Source organism: Mus pahari, chromosome 3 (assembly GCF_900095145.1).
Source record: "Mus pahari chromosome 3, PAHARI_EIJ_v1.1, whole genome shotgun sequence".
Lineage (NCBI taxonomy): Eukaryota > Metazoa > Chordata > Mammalia > Rodentia > Muridae > Mus > Mus pahari.
The window spans coordinates 156,760,654-156,778,771 of NC_034592.1; the positions used below are offsets into that span (position 1 = coordinate 156,760,654).

Here is an 18,118-nt window from a genome sequence, read left to right on the forward strand (position 1 = left end):
AACTCCCCTCCCCATGCCCTAAATAAGCTCTATTCTATACTGAAAGAAAAAAAGAAAGAAAGAAAGAAAGAAAGAAAGAAAGAAAGAAAGAAAGAAAGAAAGAAAGAAAGAAAGAAAGAAAGAAAGATGTCTACTTACCAAAGGCCTCTCTTTAGAATACTCATGGTTTTTGGACCAGCATCCCAAAGATCCACTTCAGTGAAACATTTGAAACATTAACTTTTAGAAAAGCAGCCACCTGCTGACTTGTTGCAACTAATCTGCACAGGTAAGAAGTATGTGCCCCGAGCCGTCCTTGTGGACCTGGAACCTGGGACAATGGACAGCATCCGATCCAGCAGATTGGGGGTCCTCTTTCAGCCTGACAGTTTTGTTCATGGTAGGTTGTTGGTTTTGTTTGTTTGTTTGTTTGTTTTCCCCTAGAAGCTTCTACCAGAAGAGCTGGATATTTTCCAGTGGTTATCTGCTCCCCTTACCTTTCCCTCTCCCACACTCCTCCTGGTCATAGGTAACTCTGGTGCTGGTAACAACTGGGCCAAGGGCCACTACACAGAGGGAGCGGAGCTGATCGAAAATGTCATGGATGTGGTAAGGAGGGAGAGCGAGAGCTGCGACTGCCTACAGGGTTTCCAGATTGTGCACTCTCTGGGTGGAGGCACCGGCTCAGGCATGGGCACCCTGCTCATGAACAAGATCAGGGAGGAGTACCCGGATCGGATCCTGAACTCCTTTAGTGTCATGCCATCCCCCAAGGTGTCAGACACGGTGGTGGAGCCCTACAATGCCGTCCTATCCATCCACCAGCTGATAGAGAACACAGATGCCTGCTTCTGCATTGACAATGAAGCGCTCTATGACATTTGTTTCCGCACCCTGAGGCTGACGACACCCACCTACGGGGATCTCAACCACCTGGTGTCCTTGACCATGAGTGGGATCACGACCTCACTGCGCTTTCCGGGCCAGCTCAATGCAGACCTGCGCAAGCTGGCCGTGAATATGGTGCCCTTCCCTCGTCTTCACTTCTTCATGCCTGGCTTCGCTCCACTCACAGCCCAGGGTAGCCAGCAGTACCGAGCCCTCTCAGTAGCGGAGCTCACCCAACAGATGTTCGATGCCCGCAACATCATGGCTGCCTGTGACCCTCGCCGCGGCCGCTACCTGACTGTGGCTTGTATCTTCCGGGGTAAGATGTCCACCAAGGAAGTGGACCAACAGCTGCTGTCCATTCAGACAAGGAACAGCAACTGCTTTGTGGAATGGATTCCCAACAATGTCAAGGTAGCTGTGTGTGACATCCCGCCCCGTGGGCTGAACATGGCAGCTACCTTCCTGGGCAACAATACAGCCATCCAAGAGCTCTTCACCAGGGTCTCTGAGCACTTCTCAGCCATGTTCAGAAGGAGAGCTTTTGTGCACTGGTACACCAGTGAAGGGATGGACATAAGTGAATTTGGGGAAGCTGAGAGTGACATCCATGACCTGGTGTCTGAGTACCAACAATTCCAAGATGTCAGAGCAGGGCTAGAGGACAGTGAAGAGGATGCAGAGGAGGAGGCAGAGATGGAGGCAGACGACAAAGACCATTAGCTAGGAGAGAAGCTACAGGACAGCCAATGCTTGCTTTTCCTTCTTCCTTTTTAAATAGTGAGTGAGTTTACTGTAGTGAACCCTATTTATTTTTTATGAGTTGTAGGATAGACATGCAGACAAAGTGTGCAAGTTTGCCAGGAGCTGTTTAGCAGCGTTGCTGGGTATACCTAGGGCAGCTCGGATGCTTCGGAGTCCTCTTTCACAAAGCCAGCAGAACTGGGTGTCTGAAGAGTGTGTGGGAGGGAGGTTCAGGGCCAACGGAAGTATGAGTCTGCCTCTATGGTCAAGCTGTGTGGACCTTATGTACCATTCAACAGGCTGACTGGAAAAAGACAAAGGGAGGCAAGAAAAGCCACGTCTCTCCTCTCGGCTCCCATCGTCCAAAAGACCATGGAGAGCAGAGCATTCCAGTCCCCAGGCCTTTGTTTCCCAGTAACCAGCTTCCAGCCTATTTCTCTGTTTTCTTATTAGAACGAGATGCCAGTAGTTCACTAATGACTGTCCTTGGTTTTCCTCTTCAAGACTGGGGACGCTCTTTTCATTTTCTCTCACTCACCGCCCCTGAGGCTACGGTACAGCCTCTCCGCTCTCTGGAAAGGGCTCGAGGCATGCTCAGCAACCATCCGAATGCGCAGGGACGTAGCCGAGATGCCAGCAGCATCTTCCTTGGTGACCGAGGACACGGTCTCATTAGGGAACTTTTATAGTTCAGATTCATTTGCAGAAGTTGCCATAGACATTAGCAGGATGACACAGCTTTAAACGTTTAGCTGCAATTTCACACTATAACAGCACCGAGCACACAGGGGCCTCTTACAGTTTCCCTAGGCCTGAGGTGCATGTGGTCTCCTTAGGCTGGAATTATCCAGCTCTCCTATTTAACCTCTCAGAAAGGGAGTTATTTGCATGATACTGGATTCTCAAGTTTGTCCCCAGGATGGGAAGGGACGGAACCCAAGGCCTTGGGATGTGCTAGGCAAGTCCTCTGTCACCCTTGGGCCCCACCCAGTTTATAATCATCAATAATAAAGCGGCAGGTGGATGATATTTTGTCACATGTGCACTGTGAGGAAATACTTAAGAGGAAATCAGGCCCTACTGTTGATATGACTTGCCAAGCTCCAGTTTATATAATTGAAAAAAACACCAAGTCCTTTAAATACCTTCCACTTTGGTGTGGACAGAAACACCAGCTTAAGTGAGATATACACCTCTCCATGATCAGCTGGAAAAACCTCCTTAGGTACCAACAAGGCTTATAGCCCACGACTCTGTGGAGTCAGCTGCATACTCAACCCGGACACTTTCACTGTAAGCCTCAAAAGGCTTACATACGTGCAAAAAACAGACCTTAATTCTTTTTTTTTTTTTTTAAAATTGTTTTTGGCTTTCTAAGATTGTGAAGACTTCTCTTTGTTCACTAATAATCACTAAAATGCAAATAAACTCCACTTTAAATGACTAAGTCATTTTATCTCAGACTCAATAAACTCCTTTTCTTGAACCGGGCCACTCAGACTGAAGCACACCTCCTGTTCTATAAGCCACAGGTAGATTAAGTCACCACTGACTAAATGCCCAGTGACACCCGGTCCCTTCATTAGTATGGTTGCCATGGTGACATTGGTGCAACTCAAATCAACAGGAGTTTGTCTCAAAGCTTCCTGGATTCCTTTGTTTTGCACATAAGGACACATTTCTGCCTTTGATACCATTAGTTACTCACATGCTGGTAAGTGGTTGGGTTAGCCCCATCACTTGGCAAGTTGTCCTGTGTCATCCTGAGTCTATTTGATCCTGGTGTTAATTCAATATTTTTGTTGGATCAGCTGTAGAGTCTCAGAATTCTTGATGGGCACTCAATTTTGATTGTATTTATTACTTTAATCCATATCTGTCTTAGTCACGGTTTCTATTCCTGCACAACATCATGACCAAGAAGCAAGTTGGCGAAGAAAGGGTTTATTCGGCTTACATTTCCATACTGCTGTTGATCACCAAAGGATGTAGGACTGGAACTCAAGCAGGTCAGAAAGCAGGAGCTGATGCAGAAGCCATTGAGGGATGTTCTTTACTGACTTGCTTCCCCTGGCTTGCTCAGCTTGCTCTCTTATAGAACTCAAGACTACCAGCCCAGGGATGATCCCACCCACAAGGGGCCTTTCCCCCTTGATCACTAATTGAGAAAATACCTTACAGCTGGATCTCATGTAGGCATTTCCTCAACCAAAGCCCCTTTCTCTGTGATAACTCCAGCTGTGTCAAGTTGACACAAAACTAGCCAGTACAATATCCCTGAGTCCACCTTTAGCCATCCCTCTGACTCCCCTAATTAAACAACTCCCTAAGCTGGGAGTCACTTAGCCCTTTGTGTATTAGTTAACCTGGTTAGTTAAGAAGGCTTGAGACCACTGGCCTCATCCCTGGTCATGGGAGATGCTTCCTGGAACCTTAGCCTAGGGAAGGTGGTATATTGCTGAGTGCTACAAGTTCATCAGAGGACTTCAGCCCCTGGGCAGACACCAGGGCTCCTAATCTTTCAATCTGCTATCAGCCTTGAGCTGAGAATCCAATAAGACCCAGATGTGAAGTGTACTGAGGACTGGAAGCCAGGCCTAGGGGTTGAAAACAAAGGGGCTTTCTCCCCACTCCGTCTTCAGCCTCAGCTGAAGCCGTAGGCTGAGCAGGGGTACTAGTCATTTTTCTGCTCTAAACTTCTCAGAGGCTCTGCTCAGCCAAGAGTGGCCATGTTTCAAAGAAAGGCAAGAACAAAACACATTTCTAAACATTTAATGAATGAATGGCCACCCAAATATCATCAGACTGTCCTAATCACTGTGCCTAGACTGGTCATTAAGAGTCACAGGTTTTAATTGCAGTTCAGCCATCGACACAGGATACAAGGTATTGACCAGCTCTGCCTCATTCCCAGTGAGAAATGTGCCCAGAAAATACAGATTAATAAAGGCGGAAAGCATTTTGTCTAGATAAACTCTGATGTTAATGGCTCTTCTCTACAGGTTGCGTGAAGCAAGATGAGTTATACAATCCGTCCCTCTAATGTGTGGTGTTTCATTTGGTTTACCGGCTAATCGGAAACACCTAGAACCACTGCTTTAACGTGAATGCCATCCAGAGACGAGGAACAACACTGTCAGGAGCCTTAAGACATCCTAGGAGAAGGTAATAACTAGCAGGAATCTTACCTAAAATGGATCTCTCCTGGGCCTTGCCGTCCGGAGCAGGATTCATCTCAAGATCACCTGCTAGTTACTGGCTTCTCCTGTGATGGTTCCTGACACAACCCAACCTCCACAACAGTGCCAAACTTTCACCAAATACTGCCACAACAAAGAGACCTTTCACCTTGATACATGTAAGCAGTGGGCCCTGTAGTCCGTGGTCAGTAGATATTAAGTCCTTCCCTCCTTTAAAAAACTCCTGGTTCCTATGGTCATACCAACATTACATGTGGAAAATTCCTATTTCCAAAAAAAAAGAACAGAAACAAAGCCCAGCAGAGAGTGAACCATGTTAATTTATTGGCATAGACAATTTATCAACGAGAGGGCAGTCTGTCCCCTGCCAGAGCAGGGGCCCACATGCTTCACCTTCATCACTCAGCACCTCAGGCTTCTTCAGTCAGGTTCTAGGAAGAGAAAAGAAAACACAACAGTTGCTAGCTTGCCACATCTTCTTCATATCCACCATGAACAAGAGAACTTGCATCTGCCTGCAGCAGCAACCCAGAGGGGAGACCCGAGCCTGGGCCACCTGTGGGCACACGGCCTGCAATAGGCACATCCTTGAGTCAATCACTTCTACTGTGACAGGAAAAGCTTTGTCCTCAAGATACCATGACCCTCTTCCCTCTTTCCAACAGTCTGGGGTTCTCCCTGCTGAAGAGATGCCTGGCCAACCCCAAGGCTCTGATAAATAAGTCAAAGACTAGTGTGGCGTGAGTGCAGGCAGGTGAGGAGGTGGCCTCGCTCTGCTTGCTGTGGAGAGTGAACTGCCCAACATGAATCAGGTTTTACTGGTCTAAATTCTGATATTAGACAGACCCCAGGAAAGGGCCTCCATTCAAAGCCCTGCATCTCCTGGTTCAGAGTATGATGGCTGCTCATTCGAGAAGATGAAAAGAACTTAGGGGAGAGTTTCAGTCAGGCTTGGAGCACAGGTGTCACGGACTGTGCTTCTGCAGAGCTGACACTTTTCAAAAGCACAGAAAATGAAACCTGAGGAACATCTCTCTGATAACTCGAGGGGCTTATCTTTGAAGTAACCATGCAAATACAGTAGCGGGGAGATCTAATCAGTAAGGAGAACTGCAGTCTGAATTCACTGAACCACCTCGTCCTGGCAACTTCTTACACCCTCAACACCTCCCTCCGCACGAGGAAACTGAGCCAGCCTCCCTGACCACACAGGGAACTCAGCACAACAGGACTCACCCGGGGTTAGGAGCCCTGCCCTGCCCTGCCCAGATGCTGGGGAGAAGGGATGCGTGATGACCCCAGCAGCCATGGGGGAGGGGACATTCCAAGTACTGCCATCCATGTCTCATGCTCCAGTCGGTTACATAACTCCAATAGCGATTATGGGGGGGGGGGGCAATCCTCCCAATTACTTGATTTGTGCAGATAAATGAACCAGGTTTAATTAAAATAAGATGACTTTCTATCTCAGGATTGCTAACTGAACTGAAAAAATCAATGTGCCAATTATTTTGTTTGTCGGGGCTGTACAGGCTCTCCTCCCTCATGCCAGGAGACGTCTACAACCTGCACACGTGGAATGATCACCCCTGTAACCGGCACCCAGTCCACCTGCCTGCCGAGAGGCAGACGCTCAAACTAAAGTTTTTAAGTTTTGGCTTTATGGCACTTTAAAAACTTGAAGAGGCAACTCCTGAGGAAACCAGTGACTCACTCACCAGCTACTCCTTCTTCACTTTCACAGTTTTTATGCTGCTGCCCGAAGTCTTCTCAGCATTCGCTTTGAACTCAGTCTTCAGGGCATCCCTCACTGCTTTTGCACAGATCTGGGAGAACCGGATGTAGCTGGCAGAGAGAGAAGATATGAGGCTGGTTACCAACCGCTGGATGGTGGTGTCATGAGGTGTGATGCCCTGGTTTTCTCTCCATACTCTTAATTTTGGTTGGTTACTCACTAAGGTAAAATTGGACTGAAAACTGGGCAATATCAAACAGAATCTATTCAAAGGAAATAATCAGAAATGTGCTCCCAGATTAGCTGGTACTTGGCTGGGAGATCACAATTCTTGGCAGTGTATGTTTTCAGGACTTAGTAATGTAAAATGAAGGGTTTGTTTGTTTTTTAAGTCCCACAATGTAGGAAAGATTCCCCAGCTCATTTCTGTATTTAAGTTGTTTTAATTATATTATTCTTACAACACACACACACACACACACACACACGCACACACACACACACAATTAGGAAAGCTATTTTGAATTAAAACAGTGCTTTTTATGGTCAATTATTTAAAGGCATTGCTGAAAATATTGGATTTTTGCCTCTTGTCTATCAGTGAAAACATTTCCTAACCAAGGTTTCCAAACTTAACTGTAAGTTCTCAGAGCACATCACCAGTAGCAAACAGGGCTCACTGGAAGCTTCCTGTTAGGTAGACAGATTCACTTGTCAACACTTTATTATCCCAAAAGATACCACTTTTCACACTTTTTGAAACCAGAGATGGGGTTGTGGCTGTCTGTTTCTCCTACTTTAAATGTGTTTGGGGCACTCAGGAAGCAAAGGGTTTAACCTTTCTGTTCCTTATGCACCTGCAACAGAGTAAAAATCATAGCTGTCCTGCAAGTGGCTGGGCAGAGGAAAATGAGGTGATGAACGCCATGGGAGAGAGTTTAATGAGTGGCATCAACTGTGAGCCTATGGCCTTCTGTTCTACACAACTTTGCTAGAACTCCGGGGCCCTGGGCCTTCACTAACGAGGTGCACTCCCTGGAGCAAGGAGACCATGCATCCGTCCTAGGCCCACAGCTCCCACCCAGCACAGGGCCGCTGCAGGGCGCTCCGCAGTTTAGAGGGCTTTCCCCCTTCTTCACAAGTGGGGAAAAAGGTCACTAAGGTCACACTTGAAAATGAACTTGTGCGCCCCTCCCTCTGTGCAGGTGAGCAAGGGCGGTGTCAGCGTGGCCAGCTCAAGGGTGCTGTGCACTTGGCCGTCGCAGCGACCGTGCAGGTACTGTAGGCTACCTCTCCCGAGGAGCAGCCACCTCTGTTTGGGGTCCGTGACCCCATGACCCCGCGGCGAGCCTTGTCCACGGCGACGCCATCTTGGAGGGTAGCCGCGTGGTTTGACCGTCTCGTACGGCCTGATGACGGCCGACCAGGCCTTCCCAACGCTTTCCGGGCGTACCTGAGTCCAGCCTGTCGCCAGTACGCCACCATGGTGTCTCGAGCGGGGCGCGTCGGGCAGAACCGCTGGGTCGCTTCAGAGTAGCCTCAGCCCGGCCCGGCAGCAGGAAGGTCAGGCCTGAGGAGCGGAAGGGGTGGGGGTACGCGGACCTGCCAGTCAGCGCCTCATCCCGCCCTTGCCAGCCGGGAGCCAATAGGAGCGCCGGTCACCCCTTGTCCATTGGCCGAGCGGCTACCGGAAACTGCGGCCGTAGGGACACCTGGGAAAGCGAGTCCGCTGCATCCCAGGCACCTTCCAGGTGCTGCGGGCAGAGGGCGGGGCCTCCTGGAGCCGGCTCTGAGTGACAGCTAATGTTCCTGTCTGCATGTACACATGCTCAGGACTCCATTTGTACTCAGGCAGGATTCACGATGGAACCACATTTCAAAGTGGAACTGTATATACTTAAAAAACAAAACAAAACAAACAACAACAACAACAAAAAACCCCATCAGGACATCAGACCTTTCCAGAACAGGTATAATCCCTAGAAACCATACCTGACACTGCCCAACAATGTTACCTAGTGCTGTTTAGCTGGAATTAACATTCCACTTGTCAAATTATTTTTCTTTTCTTTTTTAAAATCTGCTTTTACAAATGTCCAAAGAATTATTAATCTTGAGCAACCCTTTAAAGTAGGAAGCTAGGAATCTGAAGTTGTGGTTTTGTATGCATGCTAACTGGTCTCTACAGGAAAACCCACCCCATAAAAGGCAAAAGGCAGTCCCCAGTCAAAACTGTACACATCAGAGCAAACACCACTTAGACAATCTGTGGCTGTTTTGAAGCCGTCCCGAGTCCCCACGGGCACAATCTCCATGGACTTCCCTCAGACCACGGCTCTTCCTCCAGGCTCTTCTCATCGAATGCCCTTAATTAAGGCGAGAGGATCTGGGTCCTAGGTGACATGTGTTGTCTCGAACGATGGACAGCTCTTCACGCAATAAAGATGTTTTGTGGTCATAATTGCCTCAAGAAGTACTCATATTCTGATAACCCGACATACCATGTCTTAGCAATTACAAACCCATGACTCTGACATGTGGCAACTCCGACATAAGTCAACATGAAGTGCTCAGAGATGGGAAGAGTCCTGTCTCAGTGTTCTGTTCAAGAGTGATGAGACACTCAGGTAATGACTTTATTTTTTCGGTTAACACAACCAGCCCACAGTACAGCATGCGAAATCACAAAGTACAAATTCAAGGAAGGGAATGACTTTACTAAGTCACAAAATTTGGCAAATCATTATAGTACCCATTAATACAATAAAATATTTTTGCTGGAGTCATATATTACCTTAGTGCTAATTTTCACTCCAAAAATATCATTTAAGTACCAAATCCAAACACTGGTTTCCAGCAGGGCAGGTTATTTTATACAAATTAATGTCATTTAAATTTTACAATTTCTCTTTGTAGAGTGAGTTCTTCATGCAGGCAGTTCTGGTTCATAGCAGCGGGCAGCTGTATGGACAGGAGGGCGGCTGGGCTCTGCTCTGGTTGGTCCGCAGCCAGGTAGTGTTCCAGTACCTGGAGCTTTAAGAGACTCCAGATCAACACCAATTTCTTCTAAGTACTTAACAACAACAACAGCATACAAACCCGTTAACTGTTCATATGAACACAGCCTCTCCCAGTCTTACATCCTAACTTCAGATGATCCCTTTAATTTAGACGTTCTGGATCTTTTGTTTAGGTCAAAAGTCACAGCCTTACCCCACCTCATTAAAAAAAAAAAAAGATCTACCTAAAATAATTGTGTCTTTTAAATAACAAATAATATGATGCCAGCTTGAGAGTCCAGGGGCCCTGATGCTGCACACCAATTTCCATTGTCATTTGTCCACCAGTGCTGCCGCTGCCGCCATTGGTGTCCTTATGCTTCCTCTTGCTGATGCTGCCAATTCTTCAATCTCAGCGTTCAATTTGTGTATCACCCACTCCATTGCTTCTCGGCCCTTAAAAAGTGCAATGCATTTATTGTTAGCAACAGTGAAGGTGTGACCACGTTTGGTGTGTGTGTGTGTGTGTGTGTGTGTGTGTGTGTGTGTGTGTGTATGTTACAGGCTAACTAAAGCCCAGGGACAGATCTCTTGTCCTTGCTGTCTTTCTCTTTTCAGTTATTATTTACCAAATACCAAATGCCTTGAGCAATTGGCTTAATCCAGAAACAAATTTTATTTTGTATGCAGAAGATGTTCTCAGAATCATGTACAACTGAGTGGCAGCGTGTCTTGCTGACTGACTGGTTAGCTTGGTCAAGCCCCTTTTCTATTTATATCAACACTGTAAATCAATCATACACACACCTTGGGATTTGGTCTTTGACACACACAACCTCCCCCTTCCCTCCCGCCACTCGCCCTCTTCCTTCCCGTGGCTCTACAGTTTCTTGAGGAATGGAGGAACACTTCATGCTTCCTGTTGAAGGGCCTTTGCACGTGCAGCACCCACTCGAATGTTCTTTCTGGATACTGCTTGTACCAAGTCCTTCCCTCCCTCTTAACACTTGGCAAAAATATCAATTAGCGAACCTTCATTAACCCTCAGGCCTGCCTTTCCTTTTGATTTTCTAACAGAATATGATTAACGCTGCCTCCTTGGGTGTTGTGAGGGCAGAGCACATTCGTTTTGCTGCCTATACACCTCAACGGAATGACTTGATGAAACGTGCTAAAGAAACAACGTGCTAGGCGTCTTTCCCCAAAACTTCCTGTCAGCTTAGGGGGCAGTTTGCATTCAGCACAAGCCTTTCCAGGGAGTGAGCCTGGGTGGTGAGTACTGGCATGGAGAGCGGCCCACTTACTTTGCTAGCGTTGGAAGATATGGTGCTGGCCATGAGGCCTTCCAGGTAGCTGCTGAGGCTGACCCCTTTCACAGTGATGAGGGCTTCCTGGGTCAGGACAGTTCTGGCAAAACAACCATAGCTTCAGATGACTCGTGTTTGGTTTGCAAGAGTAATCTACCAAGAGACGAAAGAGCTCACAGCTTCAGGTCGCTGCCTGGTTTTACTTACTTCTCTGGGTCCTGTGGGTGTGGCTTGTATGTGAGCCTCTCATCTACCGAGACCATATTTGTAAACGAGATCTACAGGTTGGGGAAAAAGTCAAGCCATTTTGGAAAAGATTAGAAAGATTTCCAGAACCAACACAACGCTAAACCTTATTCACTAAACACACAAAACAAAACAAAATCAAACAAAAACTTAAAAATAAACCATCTTGGCATTACTGGGTAACTAGAATGTAATTTTCAGCAAACTTTTATTTGGAAAGGGAGGTGGGTCTGTGGGTAAAGGAATGTTTCTTCTAAGCCTCCTGTGGTGGTTTGAATATACTTGGCCTATGGAGCACTATTAGGAGGTGTGGCCTTGCTGGAGAAAGTGTGTGTCACTGTGCAGGTGGGCTTTGAGACCCTCCTCCTAGCTGCCTGGAGGACAGTCTCTCCTGGATGCCTTCGAATAAAGATGCAGAACTCTCAGCCCCTTCTCCAGCGCCATGTCTGGTTGCCTGCACACGGCCATGCTTCCTGCTATGATAATGGAATGAACCTCTGAAACTGTAATCCAGCCCCAATTAAATGTTTGCCTTTGAAGAGTTGCCTTGGTCATGGTGTCTCTTCACAGCAATGAAACCCTAACTAAGACACCCGCTGATCTGAGTCCTATCCCCACAAATCTGGGAAGGGGAGAACCAACTTGCACAGCAAGCTGTCTTCTGACCCCCTTCATGGTTTCCCAGGCATATTCTTTCCCTATACTCTAAATGTAAAAGGAAAGAATGGAAAAAGGGAGGGAGGAAGAAAGGAGGAAAGAAAGAGAGAATGAAAGGAAAAAAGATGAATTTAGGAGATGTCAGATGCAGGACTGCAGGATGCTGTGCTCGCTGTCCTGAGTGCTGGCACCTAGAGAGGCAAGGCCTTGCTGCAAGGAGGCTGCCTGGGTGAGGAGGGAGACCCTTGAGCATTTCTTCATTTTTATTATTTATTTTTAATTTTGTAGTGTGCTGGGCAGGTGCTGTTATACCCTCAGCCTTTTTTTTTTCTTTCTTTCTTTTTTTAAAAGATTTATTTATTTATTATATGTAAGTACACTGTAGTTGTCTTCAGACACTCCAGAAGAGGGCATCAGATCTCATTAAGGATGGTTGTGAACCACCATGTGGTTGCTGGGATTTGAACGCCAGACCTTCGGAAGAGCAGTCAGGTGCTCTTACCCACTGAGCCATCTCACCAGCCCCTTCAACCTTTAAAGTAAGAAAGAAAAACAGAAAAAGGAAGAAAGCCTCTGTCCCTGCTGCCCCACCCAACCTTGAATGCAATCTGTACCACCGTGTCTCTGTTTGTGATCCTCCTTCCTGAGCCTTTAAAGCAGCTGCGATTGCAGGCATAGGCCACTATGCCCAGCCAGGTATTTTCTATGGCAGCTAGTATAGTCACACACATTTTATTCTATGAAAAGAAATGTTAGGAATAAAACAAAGAAGGCAGGACTCACGTTGGTGGACTTGAGCTCCATTGTCCTCTTTACCGGGTCAACTACAGAATGCTCCTGTACGTATGTTTTCGTTCTTGCTGCACCAATAAGCTACAAGCAACACTACAGTTAGCAATCAGTTTCCAGCCAAGTGTGTCAATCTTTCATTTGAAGGTACAAATGTGTTAATTATACTGAACCAAAACTTACTGGAGGCAACAGGGACTGTCACACAGAGGATCCCATGCTGGTCAAACACCCTATTGAAGAACCTTCCCCAGAGGCAACAAATAACAGCTCATTGATGGCATGACGCTATGCTTGTCATGATGTGACACTAAATTTGTAGAGGTGTGACAGTGGGGCAGGGAAAAGGACGTCTAGAAGTCATAAGACCTGGGGAAGTACAGTGTCTAATAGAGTCCAGAACACTGACTAGACCAGTCAGAGTCTCAACCAGCTCAGAGAAAAGCTCCATGCCCCCATTATCTATGTAAGAAAGCAGGAATCAAAGCTGAAGGGGGAGTACATCCATAGCCTGTACTCCTCCCTGGGTGTGTCCCAGAGGCTCACACTCCTCCCTATCCTGAATTGAGCAACCTTTTCTAGAGAGAAAATGCAGAAACCTGGATTTAAGCACACATCAGTTGTATCATCACTGACTGGCACTCTAATTTCTCACTGTCTGTATCAGCTAACTAAAGCTTGGTCATTTGTCACAGAAACAGAACTACTTCTAAACGTAGACACCATGGCCTAAATGTGAAAAAAGCACTGCAAACAGAATTCTTGTCACTTAATGGAAACAACCTACAAGAGCCCACTGTCACACAATAGGCAGGACCCCACCATTGTGAATCTCATCATAGGCCTCAGGCTGCAGCCAAAGCAGGGTAAGATGTGACTCCTGCTCCAGGGCCAGCTTCCTGCAGCCATGGTACCTTCAGCAAGAATGAACAGTACTTCGAATTCATCACATGCTCCTAAATCCTTTTTTAAAATGCAATTCCAACATATGCAAAAACCACATACAGCATTTGAATGGAAACATGGTAGAACACGCTAGCACACTTACAGACTTCACAATGGAAGGCAGGCCCCACTCTGTGCTGAGCAGTCTGTGGCTGTGCAACTTTCCAGAGGGATCGACATGTCTGTCCAGCACATCAACGCCAACCACACTCGGGTTCATGGGATTTGGGTATTTCTGCATTGCAGCTGTAGTAACTGTTTCCCATGGATGGCTGCAGACAAACCAAAAACTAAATGTGTAAAATTGCGGATGAGGTAAACCATTCTTCTACCACAGCAAGTCATGCCTCATGATGGCAATAAGTTTTTGTAGGGAAATAACTTTTGAAGACCCTGAGTGATGACGATTTTAAATGTGAACAGACTTCAATGTTTTCCAGAACACAGACTATATGACACATCTGATATCTATGAAGCAAAGCACTTTACAGAGGCTAGCCATCATGATAGTCCTTTCTCAATCTTTACCACTATCCACTTCCACAGGAGGGAAGAAAAAACAACCCATGAAAATGCATTAAAGAAACGATGTTCATAGAAACAAGTGGGAAAATGCCAGCCTACCATTTATTCTTGCATCTGACCACAATTGTATAGCTATAAGAAGCCCAGGACCTGTGATAAGAACTAGGAAGGTCCCACCACCAATTTACAATTAGCATCTTCCTTATCAATATGGCAAATAACATGATCATTGCCCTTGGTCATTGCCTGCTGTTTTTCACATGTCTGGCTTCTGCTCTGCAAAGGTCTCGCAATAGGAAACGTTGAGGCCCTAATGATCTCCTTTAGCATGAGCACCTGCCCTCTGGGAGCTAACTGTGATTCTTTATCCAACCCATCTTGGATTTTTTGGGGACTTCGGAGGCATGGCACATGATTGGCACTCAAGTTGTGCAGTAAGTTTTGAGACCCCCCACCCCCTATCAACTGAGTGCACAGTATGTCCTAGGCACTGCTCTGTCCAAGATAACTGCTACCACTTCTGTCAGTTACCAGTGTTCCCATTACAGAAGTACAGGATTGGACAGGCCAGTCAGCTGTGGCCAGGGTCTCCCAACTCCACTTTGGTGCTCTATAAAAGTCTGCCAGGGTCTTCTTCACATAGTGATGCTATATTAATGCAGCTAAACCTAACTGCTGGGACACTAGCTATCATGTATGTGCCCTTGGTGAAGCTTGAGCTACGTCAACAGTGACGTTTCCCTGTTGGCCTGAAGAGAAGAGATATGGAAAAACCACAATAAGGCACAGTGGCCCCAGACTGTTTATTAATTTTCAGAAGGGGGGGGGAGATAAGCGCATAGAAGGTAGCTAACCATGCTTCCTGACTGGATGAGAGACCAAGAAGGGCCTCCTTTGATTTTCATTTTAGATAGTTGCCATAGTGACAAGAAGAGGCCTTGGCCTATATCACTGCCATTTGGGGACTTAGATTTATGAAGCTTCTACTTACAGACCTTTGTTGACTGTGGAATAGGGCTTGAGATTAAATACAAATTAAGGCTCACTTATACAATATGCAGAGTTTGAAATCTATCTTCAGAAAGCAAGGACACAGACAGTATAGAAAGCGGTGGAGTGAACTACAAATATACCAAGCAGCTTTGGTACTGACTGGTTAATCAGGGCTTCTCAAGAAGACAGTGCCCCCCAAAAATCCAAGATAGGTTGGATGAGGAATGACCTGGAGTCCTGCTTGAGAGAGCAATGTTTTCAAGATGGAACCCTGAAAATGGAAGCAAGACATCAAGGCTGCACCTTAGGAGGCAAAGTCAGAAGTTCAGTGTGCTTCTGTCTCTGTTACTGTTTAGAGATGCCGCCTTGCTATGCTGTCCTGGCTGCCTAGCATACACAATGTATGTTCAGGTTAGCCTGAAATTCATGGCAATTCTCCTGTCTCAGGCTCCCAACTCTTAGGGTTACAGGCATGCAGCACCATCCTGGCTGACATACAGATCCTGGTGCCAAAGTGCATGTAGGCTGGGCTTCGATTGGGTGGCACAGCCAGTCTGCACAGAAGGCACTGCTGAGCTCCGCTGGGCTCCTCCCAGGGAGCAGTTGTGTATCTATCTTCTAAAAGCCAGGTCCTGGAGCATTCATCTGCTCCAGAGGTCTGTGACAAAAATCAACCAGGATCATGGACGACCAACTTTCACTGACCACACACCTTGTTAGGAAAGGGGAGGCACGCTGAGGAAAGACTGCAGATGTAGAGAGCCATGAGGGAGGAACAAGTTCTAAGTTCTAAGGATGAGACGGGTGGCCGACTCTGAAGCAAGGCATTCAGATGCAGAAGAGGACTGCGGTCCAGAATCCCTTGCTCTGAAACCGTTAAAGAGCACCTTAAGAACCACAGCACCTCAGTCCCAGAAGTGGTACAAATGTCGAGAGACCCTTCTGGGACACAGCAGGTACTCAGATGTGTCTGATCTACTATGTAAAACTTCTTTTACAATTACCCTCAGTAATTAGGATTGGCACATGTAGATTAAAAGGCACCATAAAGCTATACTATTAAAACAGTGTGGCAACATAGGCCAAGTGAGTGAAGGAGTTCAGATCATCTGGAAGCGGATTCAGATGTAAGTCAACAATAACTATGACAAGGTGACATTGTACAATAGAATACAATAAATCAGTCAGAAAGGAAGGCTGGAACAAGGCTTAACCCAGTTATTTAGGTAGAAAGCTCAGTTGTTCTTGTGTGTGGCACCATGAGCCTGGGTGGTATAATTCCCAGCACCCCACTGACTCTGATCCTGTTTCCCACTGTAAGTTCAGAGAACCATAAAGCTGTGACTGATGTGATAGCAGACACTGGCTGCCTGTCAGCTGTCATGGCTGAGAGGAATAGGAAACAGGTCACACATTATATGGAAGAGCAGGCCCTGGTCTCTAGATCTCTTGCTCTGCTCCCCAGATTGACTGTCATCAATGTTTGGCATCATGGTGGCATGAGCTGAGACCACAGGAAGAAACTCCACGTGGGTGGCCAGCTTCCTGGATGTCCGTGGGGGTGGGGGGCGCTATAACATGGGGGATCTCAGTCAGAACAACTCAGGTCACTCAGACCATCATGGTATCACTGGGGTTCAGCCAGGACACCGTGAATCTGTCAGGTATCAGTTAGGGCACTTCAGGCACCAAGAGCCCGTCGGGGTTCAGTCAGGTCACCGTGAGTCTGTCGGGTGTCAGTCAGGAAACTCCAGGGTATCCTGGATACGTCGGAGCTCAGGACACCCCAAAACACCGGGAAGCCGTCGGGCCTAGTGCTGTGACCCCTGGAGTCACTTCCGGGTGAGGCTCGACGGCCGGCTCTGGTCTTCCGTCAGTGACGACGGGGTGGGAGGAAACCCCAGTCCCGGGGACACGGAGCCCTAGCTCGGGTCGGGGTCGTGACCTTGGCGCTCCCCCGGGTCCCGAGCTCCGCGGGTCACGCTACACCCGACGCCAGGAAGTTCCCCGAGGGCGCCGGAGGCGGTCCCCGCACCCACACTCACTCAAAGACGTGCTCCGAAGTCCAGATCTTCATGGTGCCAGCCGCCTGCCCCGCGTCCCTCAGTGTCCGGGGACAGTGAGGCACAGAAGTTCGCCGGCCCCGCCCCGTCCCGGCCGGCCGGCCTCGCAGCGCGCAGGCGCCGTCGAGCCAGGCGCTAGGACGCCCGGAAGTGCCATCCCGCGGCCTCGCCGAACCGGGTTTGGCTCCGCCCCGCGGCGCAGTCCTGCCCAGTCTTCTTGGCGCAGCGCAACCGAGCCCCGCCCCCAGGCTCGGCGCAACCAAGTCCCGCCCTCGTGAAGGCTCAGTGCGCCGGCGCAGAGCGGTAGCGCGAGGCGGCCGGCCGGCTGGCGCCGTACTACGCATGCGCGGGTCTTGGCGGCGGGACTTTTTGGCTGGCTCGGCGGGTTACTGAAAGGTTTCTAAAGTTCTCATTGGACGTGGCTGAGCCTGGCGGCGTTTGCCAGAGCACAGTTTGTCGTGGCGTTGTCTTAGAGAGTTAGTTCCACCTCTTCAGTCTAAGCAGTGGGGTGGCGGGACGGGGGTGATCTCAATCTTCTTGCCAGCCCAGGGTTGGTGACGCTTGGTGGAACAGGCCGCCTAGACTGGGCCGGACCAATTGCTCTGCGGTCATAGGTCATCTCCATCACCATTTCTCAGTGGTACCCACGCCCTCCTGTGCCTCCACAACTTCCTGTTACATATTCTTCAGCAATTAACCACTCCCGAGTCATCTTGTTTATCTGTTAGCTCCCACTGTAAGTCATCCCCCAGAAAGCCAGCCCTGGTCTGTCTCCATGATGGCACCTCCGGATAGCAGGGGTTCAAAGGTTATTGAAAATGAAATAGTTATTTGAGGAATGAATGAATTAGGCCATCTAGTTTATCTGCTTGACTTCTAGTCTGTAGGCACGTGAGAGTGAGGCTCTTGCTAGGCTTGTTCAGTGATTTCCTCCCTGTACCTAATAATTACAGATGACATTCGTGAGAGAATGACTAAGAAGTGAGGGGGCAGGAGCGGATGGCATGTGGTTCTATTCAGAGATGTGCCGGGTAAGATGGACGAACTG

General features: G+C 47.9%; 3 protein-coding genes across 3 annotated transcripts in view; 1 reads left to right on the forward strand and 2 right to left on the reverse strand.

Annotated features, from left to right (window-relative positions):
- Tubb1 (tubulin beta 1 class VI) overlaps positions 1-1,590 on the forward strand; it is a 7,454-nt gene extending 5,864 nt beyond the window's left edge. Inside the window, exons 2-3 of the mRNA XM_021194531.1 lie at positions 269-379; positions 509-1,590. Of these exons, the coding sequence (XP_021050190.1) occupies positions 269-379; positions 509-1,590 (1,193 nt within the window). The remainder of the gene's footprint in view (positions 1-268; positions 380-508) is intronic.
- A 3,523-nt stretch (positions 1,591-5,113) lies between these two features.
- Atp5f1e (ATP synthase F1 subunit epsilon) lies at positions 5,114-8,135 on the reverse strand. The gene is made up of 3 exons (XM_021194846.2): positions 8,000-8,135; positions 6,530-6,656; positions 5,114-5,242 (listed from the first exon to the last, which is right to left on the reverse strand). The coding sequence occupies exons 1-2, from the start codon at positions 8,029-8,031 to the stop codon at positions 6,533-6,535; spliced, it is 156 nt and encodes a 51-aa protein (XP_021050505.1). The 5' UTR covers positions 8,032-8,135; the 3' UTR covers positions 5,114-5,242; positions 6,530-6,532.
- Positions 8,136-9,161: 1,026 nt separating this feature from the next.
- On the reverse strand, positions 9,162-17,220 carry Prelid3b (PRELI domain containing 3B). The gene is made up of 6 exons (XM_021193902.2): positions 17,053-17,220; positions 13,593-13,761; positions 12,539-12,628; positions 11,060-11,130; positions 10,850-10,952; positions 9,162-10,001 (listed from the first exon to the last, which is right to left on the reverse strand). The coding sequence occupies exons 1-6, from the start codon at positions 17,082-17,084 to the stop codon at positions 9,879-9,881; spliced, it is 588 nt and encodes a 195-aa protein (XP_021049561.1). The 5' UTR covers positions 17,085-17,220; the 3' UTR covers positions 9,162-9,878.
- Positions 17,221-18,118: the final 898 nt, after the last annotated feature.

Excerpts from the sequence above, each read along its gene's own strand:
- Prelid3b (XM_021193902.2), bottom strand. The coding sequence starts at position 17,084 with ATGAAGATCTGGACTTCGGAGCACGTCTTTGA. Across the intron at positions 11,131-12,538 it reads TGGAGCTCAAGTCCACCAAC|ATCTCGTTTACAAATATGGT; the intron begins GTGAGTCCTGCC and ends CCCAACCTGTAG. Across the intron at positions 10,953-11,059 it reads CACCCACAGGACCCAGAGAA|AACTGTCCTGACCCAGGAAG; the intron begins GTAAGTAAAACC and ends TTGTTTTGCCAG.
- Atp5f1e (XM_021194846.2), bottom strand. The coding sequence starts at position 8,031 with ATGGTGGCGTACTGGCGACAGGCTGGACTCAG. Across the intron at positions 6,657-7,999 it reads TGGCGACAGGCTGGACTCAG|CTACATCCGGTTCTCCCAGA; the intron begins GTACGCCCGGAA and ends TCTCTCTGCCAG.